Source organism: Platalea leucorodia (assembly GCF_965183815.1).
Source record: "Platalea leucorodia genome assembly, chromosome: W".
Lineage (NCBI taxonomy): Eukaryota > Metazoa > Chordata > Aves > Pelecaniformes > Threskiornithidae > Platalea > Platalea leucorodia.
The window spans coordinates 42,538,505-42,557,111 of record NC_138859.1 but is presented as its reverse complement, the minus strand read 5'-3'; the positions used below and the strand labels follow the sequence as shown (position 1 = coordinate 42,557,111).

Here is an 18,607-nt window from a genome sequence, read left to right as displayed (position 1 = left end):
TAGTTGGCAGCCAGTATGACTTGTATGCTTTTGGTTCTACTGTCATTTATGCTAAATTATTATAATGGGTGGCATAATAACCATAGGAGTGAAGTTTGTGTTATGATCTACCTGTTTATAAGCTCAGACTTTGAAAAATGTGGATTTTTAAAAAAATACTGAAATGCTGCATCCACTCCCCTTCCCCTCCCTGGAAATTGTAGCAATTCCTAGCTGAAAGTTTGATATGGAGTATACTGCAGACAGTATTTTTAATAGCAAAAAGTATTTCCTTCTATAAATTTGAAAAGAAATTATTTGCTATCTGAAAGATAAAAACAGTCCTTAATGTAAGGGTACATGGAAGGAGAGTGTCTGCTCCTTTAAGGTTATCTGGTCAAGGACCTTTTCACTGCAAAAAAGGGATAATAAGAAAAGGAGGAAACCATAAACAAGAACATACAGGGACACAAACCTAACCGAGAAATGATAAGGGAGGCAGTGACGAAAACCAAACCTGCTCAGTCACACCAAATGATAAGCGTATGTGAGAGTGTGAGAATGCTTATTCCAGCAAAGTTATCTGATCGAGGAACTCCTAAATTGGGATGATAAGGAGAAGACAAAAAACCAAATATACAGTGACACAGACCTGACAAAACAAACATGGAGACAACAACAAGCAGCAAAGCATGCCAGTCATACTTGGGCTTTCTTGATGGGCTATCAAGAAACTACAGGTGCCACTTCCAGGAAGACCAACCAGAACTTTACAATTGATAAAACTGTAAACCAGGGGAGATCCTGGACACTGGACTGGGAGGGGTGAAGGAATCTATAGAACTATACAAATCGATGAAGGAACATGCAGGGGGAAGGAACAAAGAGGGTGTTAGATAGAAAGGTGTATAAAATGGGGCTGGTCAGTATGCCCTGTGCCTGATCACTGCAGTCTGTTCTATCTATCTTCTTAGTAAATCTTTTCTTAACTGTCTCTCTGTGTAATCTCACTCTCTATCCCATGTGTATGTGTGCTGCAAGGACTAACTGCCAGCTATTGGTGAGACTGGTGTGAGTGGATTTGGGGCCAGCAACTGGAGTCAGACTGGGACTGTAGGCACCCCACGGCCTGTGGTGTCAGCTACTGGAACAAGTGAGGGTCCTAGAGTCAGTAGTTGGAGGGGCCATAGCTCTCTGGATCTAGGGAGGGTTCTACAGACTTTGTGCTTGGAGTGTGAGCTACTGGGGGAACCAGCACGCGTTGATTTGGTGCCAGCTACTCAAGTCAGACTGAGGGTGTAGGCACCCCCAGTCAATGGTGTCAGCAACTGGAGCGAGTGGGAGTCTCAGTGCCAGCTACTGTAGCAGGTGGGGGTCTCACCCATCAGCCACTGGGGTGGGAACAATGTGTGTCCCAAAAACCAGTTACTGGAAGGGACCAGCGCAATTGAGGGTATGTGTGTGCATGTGTGTGAGGACTGCAAGGACTAGGTGCCAGCTACTGGGGAGACAAGCATGGGTGGATTTGTGGTCAGCTACTGGAATCAGACCGGGGGTGTTGGTGCCCCAGGCCTGTGGTGACAGCAACTGGAGCAAGTGGGAGTCTCAGTGCCAGCTACTGGAGCAGGTGGGGGTCTCGGCCACCAGCCACTGGGGCTGGAATGATGTATGTCCCAAAAACCAGCTACTGGGAGGGACCAGCGTGAGTGAGGCGAGTGAGGGGTTTGGTGCCGGCAGCTGGAAAGGGACTGCGGGTCATAGCCCACGTGCCTGGTGCCGGCTGCTGGGGAGGGGCTGAGTGTCTGTATCTTTCCCCAAACCTGGTGTGTGTGTGAGTATGCATGTGTATTCACTAGCAAATTTCAAGGTGGACTAGCTGGCGAATAGGAGACCCTGGGTCTTGGCAGGGGTATCAGGTGGGTGGAGGGTCCATGAATGTGCATGTGCTTGTGAATCTAGGGAGTGTTGTGTGTGTGCCTTCACTAGTGACCACCTATCTCTACCAGCCAAAGAGGAGGAAGGGGACTTGGCTGCCATAGTTGTTTTATGAGAGTCCTATACATAGGTGCTGTTGAAGGCAATGCCTTGTCTGTGGCAGTCTGTGTAGCTGTCTGTGGCAGTGTTCTGTGTGTTGGTGCATGTCGGTGTGTGTCTCTGGGATATGTGCTCAGCTTCACTACTGGTTAAACCTGCAAATGGGAAAGTGGCAGCTGCATCCCTCAGCCTGGACAGAGGCCTCAGATCCCTCATCACACCTGACTGGGCTACAGTGGCCAGGCAGGAGGAAATCCTGGACTGGAGCTGCTGGAGGTGGTGGCCACTCTTTACATCACTTAATACTCAAGCGACCTCTACTCCCCCTCTGTATTTCCTCTAACACATGGAAATATTTTTCCACATTTAACTCTAAGTACTCCCTATTCACCCTCACTTTCAGCCTGCATAAGTCAACGCTGATGCTGAGAGAAGTGGGTCCCTTTCACCCTCACCTTCTCATTCTTGTTCCTCTATTTTCCCTCTCCTTTGATTGAAACTAGAGTGTCTCCTGTGGTGGGTCAACCTTGGCCAGCTGCCAGATGCCCACTCAGCTGCTTTCTCATGCCCTCTCTTTAACAGGACAGATGGAGAACATAAGATGAAAAAGCTAGTGGATCGAGATAAAGACAGGGAGATCACTTATCACTTACCATCATGAGCAAAACAGATTTGACTTGGGGAAAGTTAATTTAATATTGCCAATTACAATAGATTTGGATGGTGAGAAACAAAACTAAAAATTAAAACACCTTCCCCCCACACCCAAATTTTCCCAGACTCAACTTCACTCCTTCATTCCTGACTCCTCTTACCTCCCCCCACACCCTGAGTGGTGCAAGGGGGATGGGGACTAGGGGGTCGCAGTCAGTCCATAATGGTTCCTATCTGCTGCTCCTTCCTCCTCACACTCTTCCCCTGCTCCAGCGTGGGTCCTTCTTATGGGCTGCGGTCCTTCTTATGGGCTGCAGTCCTTCATGAACTGCTCCAGCGTGGGTTCTCCACAGGCCGCAGTTCTTGTCAGGAGAAACTACTCCATTATGGGCTCTCCACAGGCTGCAGTTCCTTCAGGAAATACCCACCTGCTACCAGCATGGGGCCCTCCATGGGCTGCAGTGTGGATATCTGCTCTACCATGGTCTCTTCCACGGGCTACAGGGAAATATCTGCTCCAGTGCCTGGAGCACCTCCTCCCCCTCCTTTTTCTCTTACCTTGGTGGTCACACTATTGTTTCTCATACTTTCCCCCTCACTCCTTTCTGCTTCTGTGGCGTTTTGCCCTTTCTTAAATATGTCTTCACAAAAGCATCACCAGCTTCTTTAATTGGCTCAGCTTTGGCCTGCGGTGGGTCTGTTGATGGAGCTGGCTGGAACCGGCTTTGTCTGGCAGAGGGCAGCCCCTTACCTCTTCTCACAGAGGCCACCCCTGATCCCCCCCATGCTACCAAAACCTTGCCATGTACATCCAATACATCTCCCTACACTTTTGTTTTTTCTTCTTTCTGCCCTCTTTTCCTACACCCTTCTGTAATTCTGATGTCAACTTTCCTGTAACCTTTTATTACCTTTTGTGCATGTGTTTTCCCATCCTTCTACTTTCTCTTGCCAAGCTTCCTTCCTCTCTCTTAGTTCTTCTCACTTTGTGTTCGCATATGACTTTTGTTTCTTGAAAAAGTCTGTGCTTCTCCATCTTTCACTCCAGCTAATGCACATTTTCCTTGTCTCTATATAGCTACACTGTAAAGAAATAGTATATTCACGTTTCTCTAAATTGCCCTTATAACTCATCTTAGGATATTTTTCTTAATTATCTGGAACAATTCCTACCACAATTGTCACTTCCTGTTTATACTAAACAGATTTTCTCTCTCTCTTCTTCTCTCCCCCACCCCCCTGCTTTAATTTCTGCACTGCCTGTAACAGTGGTCGTTCCACCTTCCTCTATGCTCTTTACATCAAGGTTTTGGAGACTTTTTGAAACCTTTCTCATCTGTCCACTGAATCTCTGTCTTTCAGTGCTCCTTTATCTCATTTCTCTGCATTCTCCCTGTGTGATTTCTAATGACAACTTGTCTGTCTTTTTATTCTTCCAGCTCTAGTAGACCAAACAGATCTACTAGGTACAGCTTTGTTGATATGCAGTGTGGTGCAGCAGCTGTTTTCTCAACCTTCTGTGTCCTTTGACTGTTCTAGTCTATCATTGAAACCTTTGTAATTTTTGGCTTAAGGCTCCCATTGACCATCTTATCTCCATTCTCCTTGAATTAACTGCTTGAATTAACTGGAGTCCTTGAATTAACTGCTGCTATACCTCTTTCTTGACTGCATCCCTTTTTATGGGTATCATCTTTATTATTTTTTTTATTTTAATTTTGGATCAAATTCACAATGGCACTTCGCACTCTGTGCTACCAAGTTGTCTTCTCCACTCATTCACCATGTTTTGTCAAAGTTCCTCTTGATTATTCCCTTCACTCACTTCCAACTTCATGCAACTTTTCCTACATATATTGATGAGAGTTTGTCATACCAGAGACTTTGTTCTGTACTCTTTACATGCTAGTCAAAATACTTGGTTCTTCAGAGGCACTGAACAGGCATAGCATCTAAAAATAAAAATTAAGTGAGAGCTACAGCATCTGAAGATCAGATCTGGCTGCCAACATTGATGACAGTATAAGGGAGCTGGACAGCTGGACAAAATCCTGGGATAAACCCTAGGATAAAGTTTTCATGTTCAAACTTTCTGTGCCCCAAAAGGGGGGGAGTGAAAACTTCTGCAAGAACTTCCCATGTTATCATAGAGAAATCTCAGATTTTTTTTTCTTTCCAGCACAATTGACACACACATTTCCTTGTGATATTTCAAAGTAGAAATATTGTAATTGAATTGGAAACATCAGAAAAGTGATCTGCTTCTATGTTTTTGAGTAAGTGAGGTATTTGAGAGCAAAACTCCATTCTGTGTGGTGTTGTGCATTGGACTGTTGTTTCACTGTGCATCAGAAAGCTTTGTTTCTGGTGTTTCTAGAGAGGATGATGATCATAAAGAAAGGTAATAATGTCTCAAGGTGAGAATCATAGAAGATCCTGAGTGAGAAGGGACCCACAAGGATCATCGAGTCCAACTCCTGACTCCACACAGGGCAACCTAAAAATTAAACCATATATCTAACAGCGATGTCTTCTCGAACACCAACAGGCTTGGGGCCATGACCACTTTCCTGGGGAGCAAACTTAGTCTGCACTCAACTGCACAGGGCCACAAAAATGATCAGAGGGATGGAACACCTCTCTTATGAGGAAAGGCTGAAAGAGCTGGGGTTGTTCAGCCTAGAGAAGAGAAGGCTCCAGGGAGACCTTATTGCGGCCTTTCAGTACTTAAAGGGGGCTTATAAGAAAGATGGGGACAGACTTTTTAGCAGGGCCAATAGCGATAGGACAAGGGGTAATGGTTTTAAACTAAAAGAGGGGAGATTCAGACTAGAGATAAGGAAGAAATTTTTCACGATGAGGGTGGTGAAACACTGGAACGGGTTGCCCAGAGAGGTGGCAGATGCCTCATCCTTGGAAACATTCAAGGCCAGGCTGGATGGCGCTCTGAGCAACCTGATCTAGTTGTAGATGTCCCTGCCAATTGCAGGGGGGTTGACTAGATGACCTTTAAAGGTCCCTTCCATCCCAAAGAATTCTATGATTCTATGATTCTATGAACTCCTATATCCAGGTCATTGATAAAAACATTGAAGAGAACTGCCCCTAAAACTGAGCCTTGGGGAACACCATTAGTGGCTGGTCGCCAGCCAGATGTTACCCCATTTACTACAGCTCTTTGAGCCTGACCCTTCAGCCAATTGTTCACCCATCGTATTGCATACATATCTAGCTGTATGCTGGACATTTTGTCCAGAAGGATACTGTGAGAGACAGTATCGAAAACTTTGCTAAAATAAGTAAAAAAAACCCCACATCCACTGCCTTCCCTTTGTCCACTAGATGGGTAACCTTGTCATAAAGGGATATTAAGTTAGTAAGGCATGACTTTCCCTTCATGAACCCATGTTTTCTCTGACCGATGACTGCATTGTCTTTCAAGTGTTTTTCAATAACTCCCAGAATAATCTTCTTCATAATTTTGCCAGGCACCAAAGTGAAACTGACAGGCCTATAATTACCAGGGTCTTCTTTCTTGCCCTTCTTGAAAATTGGAATAGCATTTGTTAGCTTCCAGTCTACTGGGACCTCTCCAGATTCCCAAGACCATTGATAAATAACTGAGAGAGGTCTCACAATAACATCGGCCAACTCTTTCAGTACCCTGGGATGAATCCCATCGGGTCCCATAGACTTATGTGGATTCAGCTGCAGCAGCAAATCCCATATAAGTTCAAAGTCAACTGGGAGCTTCATTCCCCAAGTCACGGTCCTCCAACCCACGGCTCCAGTGGTCCCAGAGCCCATCATTGGTGTCAAAGACAGAGGCAAACAAGGCATTAAACATCTCTGCTTTGTCTACATCCCTATTTGTGAGGTGACCAACCTCATCAAGTAACGGACCAATATTTTCTTCAGTCCTCCTTTTGCTGTAGCATACTTAAAAAAGCCTTTTTTTGTTATCCACCACAGTACTGGCCAGCTACAACTCCAACTGAGCTTTGGCTGTACAAATTTTCTCCCCACAGTGGCAAACAGCATCTCTGTAGTCCTTCTGTGTAGCCTGACCTTGCTTCCAAAGTCCATACACTTTCTTTTTCCTCCTAAGTTCCAGGAGATCACTGCTCATCCAAGCCGGTCTGCCCCACTTGCTTGACTTCTGACACATTGGAATTGCCTGCTCCTGCGCTTTTAAAAGATGGCTCTTAAAAAGTGACCAGCATTTATGGACCCCAACACCCTCAAAAGCAGATTCCTAGGGGACCTTACTAACTAGTTTCTTGAGCAGCCTGAAGTCTGCTCTCCCAAAATCCAGGGTAGTAGCTCTGCTAACAATTTTTCTCATATCACCAAAGATTTTAAACTCAACCATTTCATGATCACTGTGGCCAAGACAGCCATGAATCATCACATCACCCACGAGACCATCTCTATTTACAAACAACAGATCTAAGAGGGCACCTTTCCTAGTCGGCTCTCTTGGTACCTGTATCAAAAAGTTATCTTCAATGTGTTTCAGGAATTTCCTGGATCTGTTCATTAACATCTGGGAAGTTGAAGTCACCCATAAGAACAAGGGCAACTGATTTCCCTTAATTCCTTACAGAATAATACATTGGTGTCATCGGCCTGGCTGGGTGATCTATAGTAGACTCTCACAACAACATCCGCTTTATTAGCTTTTTCCCCTAATTCTTACCCAGAGGCTCTCAACCATGTCGTCCTGTTTTACTTCGATTGTACAGGTTAGAAGCTGCCAAAGATGACTTTCGCATACGTTGTGAAGAACTAGAAAAGGAAATTGCAGAACTGAGACAACAGACTGAAGAGCTTAGTACATTAGCAGAAGAGGCTCAGTCTTTGAAGGATGAAATAGATGTACTCAGGTAAACTATGTTCCATTAGCTTTGGGTTGTTTTTTCTTTTTTAGAATATATAAATAGTTTTAATCCACAGTAAAATTCATATAATTAAATTTAGTCTTCATTAGCTTTTCATGTAATAGTTTTAAGGATGGATATGTATTAAAACACTTCTTAGGCAAGTAAGTAAAAGCCACTCTGTGACCATCAAAATGATGGTTCTAACTTGCGTGTCAAGCAGTCTGACATCAGATTACTACGTACCAAAAAGTTCAGTTCAGCTGAATTCATTCTAGTTTCACACTGCTGAGTATGGCTATGGGGATTCATTTGTTATTGTTAGCTTACAGGTTTTGGGTGTTTGAAATTTTTGTGAAAACTTTCAAATTAGAGGATATTTTCCTAATGTTGTTTGTTTTCAATCAAGTTGTGAATTACTTAGGAGCTGGTTACAATTTAAAGTAACGATCCAATATTGAGAAAATTGAATGTATTATAAACTGAGCTCTGTCTTGCGTTTTTTTTAAAAAGGATTCAGACTCCAAAACTATTATGGTAATCCTATATGACTGCTTGGGAAATGGAAATAATAGCTGTTAGCATAAATTTGCCATTTCCTTTTTCAGAACACGTTTATCCCTGGTTATCTTAAAAAAAAAAAAAAAGAAGGGCAGAAAATATTATTTTTACTCTGGTAAAGCACTGGCTTCTGAGGATGAATTTAGAGTTGGAAGGAAATAGGTTGGAATTGTAGGAGTGTTAACAATTAATTTTTTAATTAATATTGGAAGCAGATAAGGAAATTATAGGAAGAATTATGCGATTCAAAAGCACTTCTGATAACAGCACTTTGTGTCAACTAATGGGGGGGGGAGCAGACAACTTGAAAACCAAGACATTTAGTAGTGTGTGAGGATGTTTGTGTTCTTCTGCTCCCTTGATATCTGGGAATGTTTTCTACATTGATTTTTAGTGTTCCAAGTACAGATTTGATACAAATGTTCAATCTCTTGTCTTCCCAGGCATTCTTCTGATAAAGTGGCTAAGTTAGAAAGCCAGGTAGAGTCATACAAAAAGAAACTGGAAGACCTGGGTGATTTACGGCGGCAAGTGAAACTATTAGAAGAGAAAAATATGGTGTACATGCAAAACACTGTGAGCCTGGAGGAAGAACTTCGGAAAGCCAATGCAGCACGTAGCCAGCTGGAGACATACAAGAGACAGGTGAGAACATCATCAGTACAATAATTCTCTGCATTTCTCAACATTTCTTCTTTGCAACATGGCTTATACCTCAAAGTAAAAACAAACAAACAAACAAACAAAAACAGCTCCTTGTGTTTGCTTCTTTTGTAAATACTTCTTTCTTCCTCCCTCCCTACATTGCTTATTGGTCATTATGTCAAGTTTGTGTTACTTTTGTCAATGAACAGTCGTACCTCTCAAAAAGTAACAGGTTTATCAAATTATTCCTAATTCAAGTTCAGTAGTGGGGCTAGAATTAGAGCTTCTTTCTCAGAAAAAGCATCCACTCTTCACTTGAAAATTTCCAGCAGTGGGGAATCCACCATAGCCTTGGTAAGTTATTCTAGTGGTTAAGTAAGATTTTTTTCTTCTCGTTTCTAACCTGAATTTGTCCATCTGTGGCTAGAAAGTATACATCCTCCTTCCTCTATATCATCCTTGTTGCATATATGCATCAAGAAAAGTACCTTGTGTATCACCAGAGCCCTCAGGAATGGAGAACATCCGTTTATTTTCCTGTTCCACTGAGAGGGATGTGACTATTTCTATAAAGGTGGAGGACACATGCATATCTCCTTTTTGCATCTACAGTACATTGACTTGCCATCATTCTGAGATCCTTTTTGCAGGGCCAGCTTGAGCTCGATTTATGTGAACAGTGCCTTGTCTTTATTCTGACTTCCCTTAACCTTGAATGGTCACACTACAGGTCAATCCACAGCAGAATTTAAAAAGATACAAAATCAGGCACCAAGAGCATTGCAAGCCCTGGAGTGATGTGCATCCCTCAAACTTGAAAGCTGTTTCCCTGCATTTGGCCATCTTGATAACTAGGGCAATTAGTTTGCACCTCCCTGGGCTGATTGTTATTATAGTCCAATTGATTCCACCAGAAAAATAACAGAACTTGGATAAGAAAAAGGCTGAAGTAACATACAATCAAAGGGAAAAGGAAATATAGGAGGAGACACTCTTTCACACACCATTAATATCTCATTTGCTCATAAAAGGAATAATTCCTCCAAATAACAGAGCACCCATTACAGTTGTGTTATCCCTGATGTTTGCATCTGATCATGCTTATTTCAATGATGATGCAGATTTTTAAAGGGGAAACTTTGTTCTTTATGTCTAAGCTGTGCATCTGCAAAGAATATCTCTTCTCCCTCATTCCCAATGTTTTATGGATGAGATTTTACAACTGAGGAGCTGATGTGTTGTATGGAACTTTACTGCTGGCTGAGACTGGAATAAAACTCAGGTCTCTAATCTGGCAGACAAGAGTTTCTTTCACTTTAACCACACTGTCTCAGAACAAACACACAGTCTGTTTGCCTTCATTGTCTATAAAGTCAGGCTCCTCTTGAATACACCTTTGAGACCAAAACATGAATGAAGAAAGTATAAATGTGACATGTCACAAATTAGTTTCCAGGAGTCCTAACTCTGTGTCCTGCTATAAGAATTAATTATATATCTTCAGCTGAGCCTTCATTCAGCTTATGTGTTTGCCAGTCAGTCTTTACTCTGTTTACTGCTTTCATACTCTGTGTTATGTTATTAACATTCTGGGATTGAGTCTACACTAGTAAAGGCTGAGAACTTTGCTGAGTTGTCCTGTGCTCACTGATCTTTTCTGCTAAGCTTTTATACTTCTCCTTTTTTAGTTTTAAAAGCTCTTTGCTAATTTACAGCTTGAAAAATATCTACGAGATTTTGTTAGGAACATATTGCCCCTTGAAATAAAGAAAACTGATAATGAGCCTGCAGCTGAATTTTCATGTTTGTGTATTAATAAACAATAACAAATGTCTAAGCACAAGAAAATTTACCTAACTGCATGAACCGGTGCCTGACTTCTGAGTGAGGTTTGTAGAAAAAGAGATGACAAAAGGTTTCTTGAGAGTTTTTTCTTTTCCTTGGCTTCTCTGAAAGTAGGAGGTTTATTCTACTATTCCTAAGCTCTTTGGTTCATAGGATTATACAGTTTTTCCTGTAAATCTCACTTGTATGTAAATTTTTAAAGATACTTTACATCTTTTTGTTTTTTCTTTTATTTGTGCTAATGCCTAGTATTTGAATTCTTTTGGTTATACTGAAACATATAACAATTGATGAAAAAGAATTTTAGACTTTCCTGTAGGTAAATATTTCACTTATTTGCCTCATGGCGCATGGTCATTAACTACTTTCTTTCATATGTTTTCTTTTAATGTTAATAATTGCAGACAAATTACTGCTTCTTGCTCTCACAGGCAGTGGAATTACAAAACAGATTATCTGAAGAATCCAAGAAAGCTGATAAACTAGATTATGAATGCAAACAGTTGAAAGAAAAAGTAGACAGCCTCCAAAAAGAAAAAGATGTAAGTTTCATTATATCATTTTTCTAGTAGTAGTGAAAGCAATCATTTTTCCTTTATTACACAGACCTATGGTTATCAAAAAAAGCTTTTACATTGAGCTTTTTGAATTCATAACTTTTATTTTCCACTTAAAATTTTCTAATGTTTGTGTGCAAATACATTTTTAAACTTAATGATTATATTGCATGGGATAAAGTGACTGTATTAAAATATATGCAACAGATTTTCAAGAGGAAAAGCCCTCACATATAGTGTCTGCAGTTGTTTCTTGACCATTCACCATGAAAAGGATAATAAATGCCAAAGATAATTGTAATGTATTCTGAAAAACTATTTAAAGTAGGTTTTTTGCAGTATCTCCCTAGAACTGAACTCAGAAGTTGTTTTTTTTTTCCAAAGTAATGTTCCTTGAGGTAGCATCTGCGTGTTTCTCTTTGTGAAATTGAGGCCTCTGTAGCAAGAGGTTTAGGAATCTTGTAGAAGGATGTGTCCTCTATTGTGCTTTCCCCTTTCTCTTGTGATCACTGATTTAGTTTCTGGTGTCATCATGGATATGCGGTATAGATACCAGTTTATTATCTTCCTCTCTAAGCCACCAACAGACTGAGGTTGATTCCTCTTGCCCTCTCTTGCCAAGAATGATCCTCCATGCTTCTCTGGCATACTCTAGTTTCTTTGCCAGCTGGTTTCTGTTTGTGGATATTTTTGGAGTCTGTATATTGGCGCTTTAAAGTACCACATGAAACATGGCCAACACTTTCAGTTAGCAATTGCTCAGGCTTATTTGAAGCATAAGTCTGTCTTTCCTTCAAGCAGAATCTTTGTAGACACTTTCCTGAAGATATCCTGTCTAACCTTTAATAAATTTCCAGGTCTTGCAATTGGGTAGCACTTGAGCTGAAAATTCTCAGTTATATTCTGCTCATAGGTCTTAGATTTCTGTACATTGCCAAATTTACTAAATACTATGGATACCTGTCCTTGTCATTACTTTCTTCTGCTCCTCACTCTCAAATTGGAATGGCTCACAGTAATCTTGTTCATTTCTTGCTTTGCTTTTCTTTCCTGTTTTTTACCAGGTTGTGTTGTGTTTTCTCCTCTCCCCCCCAACCCCCATCCCAGATTTCAGGGGAAGTTTGTAGTTTTGGCTTACCTGTTGCTTGGTGGAAACCCTTTCATCTTGTATGAAGGACCTGCATTTCAAGTCATTGCAGATACGGTTTTCTGTTTTGCCACCTGGCAAGAAGTGTTGTTTTGGGGTTGCTTGTTTTTAATGCATTCTTTTGAGTGAATAGGTGTCTGTAAAAACTATATCATAGCTAAAGTAGTCTCTCAGTGTTTTGGTTAGTGATTCTTAACCTATTATTCTTTCTCAATCCCATTATTCTTTCTATTTCTTGATTGTCACATCTTAATGTGGCATCAATGACATAGATACTGGGATTGAGTGCACCCTCAGAAGGTTTGCAGATGACACCAAGCTGAGTGGTGCAGTTGATTCACTAGAGGGAAGGGATGCCATCCAGAGGGACCTTGACAGTCTGGAGAGGTGGCCCTGTGTGAACCTCATGAGGTTCAACAAGGCCAAGAGCAAGGTCCTGCACCTGGGTCGGGGCAATCCCCACTATCAATACAGACTAGGGGATGAAGGGATTGAGAGCAGCCCTGCGGAAAAGACTTGGGGATATACTGGTGGATGAAAAATTGGATGTGAGCCGGCAATGTGCGCTTGCAGCCCAGAAAGCCAACCGTATCCTGGGCTGCATCAAAAGAAGCGTGGCCAGCAGGTCGAGGGAGGTGATTCTGCCCCTCTACTCTGCTCTGGTGAGACCCCACCTGGAGTACTGCATCCAGCTCTGGGGTCCCCAGCACAGGAAGGACATGGACCTGTTGGAGCAGGTGCAGAGGAGGGCCACAAAAATGATCAGAGGGCTGGAACACCTCTCCTATGAAGAAAGGCTGAGAGAGGTGGGGTTGTTCAGCCTGGAGAAGAGAAGGCTCCAGGGAGACCTTATTGTGACCTTTCAATACTTAAAGGGGGCTTATAAGAAAGACGGAGAGAGACTTTTTACCAAGACCTGTAGTGACAGGGCAAGGGTTTTAAACTGAAAGAGGATAGCTTTAGAATGGATATAAGGAAGAAATTTTTTTTACGATGAGGGTGGTGAGACCTTGTAACAGGTTGCCCAGACAAGTTTTGGATGCCCCATCCCTGGAAGTGTTCAAGGTCAGGATGGAGGGGGCTTTGAGAGGCCTGATCTAGTTGTAGATGTCCCTGCCCATGGCAGGGGGGTTGGACTGGATGATCTTTAAAGGTCCCTTCCAACCCAAACCATTCTATGCTTCTATGACTAAAATTGCCCATCACAGATAACAAGTTACGTTGTGATATCTTGTCAATTAGAGTTAGCTGTTGAACCCATTTTTGTCCTTGTGTCTGTTCTGTCAGAGTATGATAGTATGTGATTGCTATCTTTAATAAAAATCTGTCTTGGAATTTTCTATATATGTTGTGTTGGCTGATAGATACCCATGCAATTTGATGAGTTAACTTTTTCTTCAGTACCTGCCACAAGCACTTCTACCACTGATTGCAGCCCTAGTGCTTTTTTTGTTCCTCAAAGTACTTCTTTTCTATATCTGTTACTGTTCTCTTTCTACTACCTGACATTTCAAGTTCGCAGCTGCCTGTTTCTCTTGTGATCTTTCAGGTTTAAAATATACTTGCTTTCCAATAATCAACTTCAAGGTATTTTCTGGCTGCCAGTATCAAACTCTGCAGTGTTCCCTGCTGAGTGACTCTTTTTACTGCAATGGTAAAACCAATCCAAGCTTTAGAATCTAAGGGTTTTGTGAAATGGCTGTTCATACAATCAATCAGCATGCCCACTATATTGAGGTTGAACCAACAGTTAAACCAGAATTAACCAGACAACAGAATTAATTGATTAATGATTAATCAGACAACAGAAGCCCCTGATGCACCTCACCAAAGTGCTGTTTGCCAAAGGGATCACAAGTCCTGAATCCATTTGGGTTGACTTGTGTCTGGTGTGAACAGCTACCAGCCAACACAGCTCTGTACCTACACAGAGCTAAGGGCTGTCCTAGAACTCTTAGTGACATGGGACGCATCCTAGTTCTAGAGCAGACTACTGCTTTGATTTTTACATAAATTGTCACCCTCTTCTCTTATGTTGGAGTCTTGGGATCCTTTTGGGCTACTAACCTGGTGCTACCTGTAGCTTCTTTTCCTTTGCCTTACTGGCAAATGGGAGCATACGGGCCTGACACTACAAAAGAGTCAACGTATCTACACTCGAGGATGGTCTTTGGACTGAGCCTGAAACAACTAGTTTCCTTCCATCTCTGAAATGCTCAGATGATGGCAAAGCCAGTGACACACATCAGGAGGAGGAAGTGGAACTGCTGTCTAACCTCCCACTGTTGGAAAAGCAACAGTGTCAAGTAACTGTAGTTCATCTGTTGTGTTGACTCTGTATATCCCCCAGCTACCTTACATTTCCCTCCTCTTGTCTACTGAATCTTGCTTTCCTTGGTAAAGGAAAAGTAGCCTATGGTATTTTAGCTCACTTGCTTTTCCCTTGGAGCCAACTATGTGTGAGGGGAAAACAGGTGAGTGTTCCCAATGGATGCTGTTTGCTATCTGGTACCTGAAGTTTGCATCATTAATAGCTTGATTTGTGACAGGAATGGAACACAAAATCAACAAAATGGGGCTTAAGCGGGGTCACCTCCAGCACTTGTATGTAAGCAAGGAAGTGCCTAAAAGGCCCCATTATGGAGAAATCCCTCAAACAATTTCTAGGATGTCAACATGCCTTGATGCCTCTCTGAAGTGCCTGTACACTAATGCATGCAGCATGGGGAATAAACATGAGGAGTCAGAGAACTGTGTGTAGTTGCAGGGCTACAATCTTGTTGGGATCATGGAGACATGGTGGGATGGGGCCTTGTAGGTAGGTTGATTAATTGTTTGATTAATTGTTACTCAATTAATTCTGTTGTCTGGTTAATTCTGGTTTAACTGTTGGTTCAACCTCAATATAGTGGGCATGCCCCAGTTTATATACTGAGCATGACATCATATGGTATGGAAAAGCCCTTGGGCCAGTCTGGGTCAGCTGTCCTGGCTGTGCCCCCTCCCATCTTCTTGTGCACCCGGCAGGGCACGAGAAGCTGAAAAGTCCTTGACTGGTGTAAGCACTACTGAGCAACAACTAAAACATCAGTGTGTTATCAACATTATTCTCATCCTAAATCCAAAACACAGCACTATACCAGCTACTAGGAAGAAAATTAACTCTATCCCAGCTGAAACCAGGACAGTGGGCACGAGGTTGGGAGGGGACATAGATGGGACAGCTGACCCCAACTGACCAAAGCTATATGCCATACCATATGACGTCATGTTCAGCAATAAAAGCTACAGGAAAGGAGGAGGAGGAGGGGGCATTCGTTATTTAAGGCGTTTGTCTTCTGAAGCATCCACTATGCATACAGAGGCCCTACTTCTCAGGAAGTGGCTGGACATTGCCTGCTGATGGGAAGAGGAGAATAATTTTTGTTTGTTTGTTTCCTTTGCTTCTGTGCACAGCCTTTGCTTTTCTTATTAAACTGCCTTTATCTCAACCCATGAGTTCTTAACCTTATTTTCTCCCCCCTTTCTTGCTGAGGAGAGGAGTCATAGAGTGGCTTGGTGGGCACCTGGCAGCAGCAAAAAGGGTAAATGGTATCCTGGGCTGCATTAGGAGGAGTGTTGCTAGCAGGTCGAGGGAGGTGATCCTTCCTCTTTATTCAGCCCTGGTGAGGCCACACCTGGAGTCCTGTGTCCAGTTCTGGGCTCCTCAGTACAAGAGAGATATGGAGCTACTGGAGAGTCCAACGAAGGGCCACAAAGATGATTAAGGGACTGGAGCATCTCTCCTATGAGGAAAGGCTGAGAGAGCTGGGACTGTTTAGCCTAGAGAAGAGAAGGCTCGGGGAGGATCGGTCTCATCAATGTATATAAATACCTGAAGGGAGGGTGAAAACAAGGTGGAGCCAGGCTCTTTTCAGTGGTGCCCAGTGACAGGACAAGAGGCAATGGACACAAACTGAAACAAAGGAGGTTCCGTCTGAACATCAGGAAACACTTTTTTACTGTGAGGATGACTGAGCACTGGAACAGGTTGCCCAGAGAGGTTGTGTAATCTCCATACTTGGAGATGTTCAGAAGCCGTCCGGACATGGTCCTGGGTAACCGGCTCTAAGTGGCCCTGCTTGATCAGGGGCATTAGACCAGATGACCTCCAGATGTCCCTTCCAACCTTAACCATTCTGTGATTCTGTTATTCTGTGATTTTGTAAGCTTATATTCTGATATCTTTAGCCCAACAAGTATAACGTGCAGCAGCAAACCTTCTTAAAGAATTGCTGTTTCCAGGAAGTAGTTGATTTTTATTCTATTCTGGAATAAGTTGATATGCCTTGACATGAAAATCATCTCTTGAGTTGCATATAAATTCTTTTTTAAGTGCTGATGCTATGCCTTGTGGCACTCCACTTAGTGTTAAGGATGGATTTGTAGTGCCAAGACTAATATTATTGTTGTTCCTATTATTCAGAGATTAAGAGCAGAAAGAGATTCCTTAAAAGAAACTATCGAAGAGCTCCAATGTGTACAAGCACAGGAGGGTCAACTCACCACTACAGGTAAGAGACAAAAAAGGAGATTAAATATATCTTTTCTAAAGTGCACAGAGGTCTTCCGGAGAATACTGGATATGTCTTTAATTAGCAGATAATAAACCTAAAATTCAGCTAAACTCAAAAACCACTTTTGGTATTACTTTGTTTTCAAATGCATATGAACTCATGAAACTTTCAGTTTGACTGAAATCTTTCATGTTTTGTCTCTTCCCAAATATGGCAGTTTTAGAAAATGTTTCTCCTTACCCCAGGAATTTGATTTCTGAATAGTCATGCTCAACATCTCTCTCATCTCCAAAGAATATTATGTAACAATTTCCTGATGCTTACATGATTGTTCACATGCTGCAATTTATTTCCATGTGTTACATTACACAGGTTTTTAATTCTTATATAAACCAATCAGTAAACCATCCACCATAAAATCATTTCTCCAGAATGAGTGAAAATAGGAACAGTGATTGTTCTCCGAAGTGTGTTGTGCTTGTCTTTCCTTCTTGCTAGAGGCCTGACATTTGTATTATTTCCCAATTACTCAAGAGCATTCCTCTAAATCTATCAACTTGTAGAACAAAGTTTATTCCTGGTCTTTTAAAAGAAAGTTACTGTTCTTCCTGGTAAACTTTATATCTCTTTCTTTTCCTGACACAGCACTGATGCCCCTGGGAAGCCATGAACCTTCAGACAGTCTAGCAGTGGAAATTGTTACTCCTGAAATCAAGTAAGTTAACTCATATTTTTATTCTGCCTAAGCCTTAGGATGCGCACATAAATGACTGTTCCCATCTGGTTTTGAGTGTTTGAAAAATTCTAAGATTTGTGTTTGTTCTTCTCCTTCCCTTTGGATTTCCATACAACAGCACCCTTTATACTTATAGACAAGATTCACTTGACCTCTCTCAAGTTTGTCTTGTTTCAAAAGGAGAAACAAAGAAACCCTTCATCCTCAAGTTGGGTTTCTCTTCCTGCAAAGAATTCATACAATTGCAACTTCTTACGTGCTTTAACAGACAAAAATATTTGTAACAATGGGATATATTGTTATTGTATGGGGAAAAAACATTAAAATTGTCAAAATGAAGAATAGATTTTAAAATGCATTTGCATCATGGCATTAGAACAGCCATGCACTATTAGAAAGAAAGAGAAGGGACAGGACTGAAAATCACTATGGTTTAAGATAATGCAGTCTGTGTTGAGCCTTGCCAGAGTGCCTGGTATCACTGTAACTTGAAGTCATTAAGGGCCACTCACATCTCGGAAGTCTGCAAGCTCTTTAGGACCTCATTTTTTCCTCTGCAAATGTTGATACAACTATTTCAACATTTGGAAAGCTGCATATGGGTTCAAGAAACTTTTTAGAGTATTTAAAGGATATCTTGCTAGGTAAGTAATAACAGAAACAAGTTGTTTCTCTTCCAGCTGCATTGCTGTGCATTGCTACAAGAGTAGTTCCTTTCAGTTTTGTTCTCTAGCAGCAGAGAAGGAGAGTAATGCTTTGAGGCAGTACTACAAAAGTAGGGGGTCATTGCATGAACATTCAAATGATTTGCATAAGAGAGAACAGGATCCTAAATGCTGTAAATACCCAGGCATGACCATGTAGAATTCACTGCCTCTACCTTCAGCAGCTCCAGAAGCTGGGTTTCAGACTATCATACATCTATGCTGGCTGTCTGGAGGTGCTAAACTCGGCCTCCTTGCTTACTTCAGAAAGATGGATAGTAGCAGTGGTTGAGCTGGGAAGACTGCTGC

General features: G+C 41.9%; 1 protein-coding gene across 1 annotated transcript in view; it reads left to right on the top strand.

Annotated features, from left to right (window-relative positions):
- Positions 1-18,607, top strand: part of LOC309601585 (protein Hook homolog 3-like) — a gene marked incomplete at its 3' end in the record, with an annotated part of 117,592 nt that overhangs the window by 75,058 nt on the left and 23,927 nt on the right. The window contains exons 10-14 of the mRNA XM_082334686.1: positions 7,413-7,553; positions 8,552-8,753; positions 11,030-11,140; positions 16,768-16,855; positions 17,504-17,573. Of these exons, the coding sequence (XP_082190812.1) occupies positions 7,413-7,553; positions 8,552-8,753; positions 11,030-11,140; positions 16,768-16,855; positions 17,504-17,573 (612 nt within the window). The remainder of the gene's footprint in view (positions 1-7,412; positions 7,554-8,551; positions 8,754-11,029; positions 11,141-16,767; positions 16,856-17,503; positions 17,574-18,607) is intronic.